Raw genomic sequence first — 1,594 nt, 5'->3', positions numbered from 1 at the left:
CTGCAAGCAGCATTCATGGGCTTTGTGTTTTTTGCTGGAACACCCCTCAATGCTACTGTCCTGCTGGTCACTGCAAAATACAAGAAACTGCGGCAGCCTCTGAACTACATCTTGGTCAACATCTCTGTCGCTGGTTTCATCTTTGATGTGTTCTCTGTCATCCAAGTGTTTGTGACCAGCCTAAGAGGTTATTACTTTCTTGGTCACACAATGTGTGCTCTGGAATCTTCAATGGGAACAGTAGCAGGTATATTAAAATAGCTTCTTTTTGACATCCAGATGTGCATGTTTTTTAATCCATGTTGTAATTCCTGCATTGAAGTAACTAAAATAGAGTTTAGCTACTTCTCCTAGCAGAGCTTTAGGTTTGGTAACAAAAACTTCCCAGATAGCAAGATCAGATTAGCAGATATTGGAACATCGGTAGTGTGCTGCTGGTGGCATGTCACTTCTCGTCTGCTGTTGGACCACCATCACCTTCAATCTAACTTGAATATTAAGAGGGAAAAAAAACATAAAATGTTATTACAATGTTGAAAGAAGAATACATTAATTAATCCAAAAGTGTTACAATTAATTGGCAAAATGGTGAGGCGTTGAGCAAAATGCCAGTGGACCACCAGATCTGCCCCTCAGTGGGTGGATAGTGGTCCACCAGCCTCTTGAAATTGTTGTGTATATTGTTTGCTTTTTTGTAACTGTATGTCTTGTATGATTATGTTGTAGCTGTCTTATTATCATCTGACTAAGCTGTTTTACCCTGTCTTACGTTTGTAGAATGTTTTCTGTTTAGACGCAGCATGAACGACACATCTGAGTTTTATAGCAGAACCTAAAAAAATCAATGTATTGCCTTGCAGGCTTGGTAACAGCATTGTCGCTTGCTGTCCTGGCAATTGAGAGATATATCGTCGTCTGCAAACCCATCGGGAATTTTAAATTTGGTTCGAGTCATGCTCTTTGTGGAGTGGCCTTCACCTGGTTTATGGGGGTTGGATGTGCTACACCCCCATTCTTCGGTTGGAGCAGGTTGAGTGGGAATTTGTTTTTATACATGTGTTTTACTGGTGCACAAGCCAATTAGGGATCGGCCGTGATTACCCTAGTTCTCCTGAGACACCGCATGCTAGCGATGTCTTCTTAACAAGATAAATACTTGGCTTATTTAGGGACCGTTCGTTATTTATAAACGGGGTCACCGGAGGAAAATAGGGGAGGATAAAGCAGAATACAGAATACAAATATATTGGTCATATAAATAGCCAGTTTATGGTCTACAGTGTAGGCTAGAGTTGGTAAGTTATGGTAGGCCAACTTGGAGTGAATATACAGGGGGATTTCTTTGGCTCTTAGCCTGACAGGTGCGCACGTAGACATAGCCTACGGCCGAACACTGCAAGCGCCAATGAATCATGCTCTCACGACAACCACGTCGTTAACTTAAATAGGCCTACTGTAGCATCACTGAGTTCGCATTCAAGCAAGCAAAACGATGATTTGAATACATCTGTTTCTCTGGAAGGGCAAGGGGTAACAACAGGACAACACAGAGACAGGCCAAAATGCAGGACTATGTTATGAGAGTATTACAGTA

At 41.8% G+C, this 1,594-nt stretch overlaps 1 protein-coding gene across 1 annotated transcript; it reads left to right on the top strand.

Annotated features, from left to right (window-relative positions):
- Positions 1-1,084, top strand: LOC125310977 (ultraviolet-sensitive opsin-like). The gene is made up of 2 exons (XM_048268776.1): positions 1-247; positions 861-1,084. Exons 1-2 carry the CDS (start codon positions 16-18, stop codon positions 1,082-1,084), a joined length of 456 nt encoding a protein of 151 aa, XP_048124733.1. The 5' UTR covers positions 1-15.
- The last annotated feature ends 510 nt before the right edge of the window (positions 1,085-1,594 follow it).

This window comes from Alosa alosa, chromosome 17 (genome assembly GCF_017589495.1).
Source record: "Alosa alosa isolate M-15738 ecotype Scorff River chromosome 17, AALO_Geno_1.1, whole genome shotgun sequence".
Taxonomy (NCBI): Eukaryota; Metazoa; Chordata; class Actinopteri; order Clupeiformes; family Clupeidae; genus Alosa; species Alosa alosa.
Note: the sequence above shows the minus strand (reverse complement) of the source record. Positions and strands in the feature narration are given on the sequence as shown.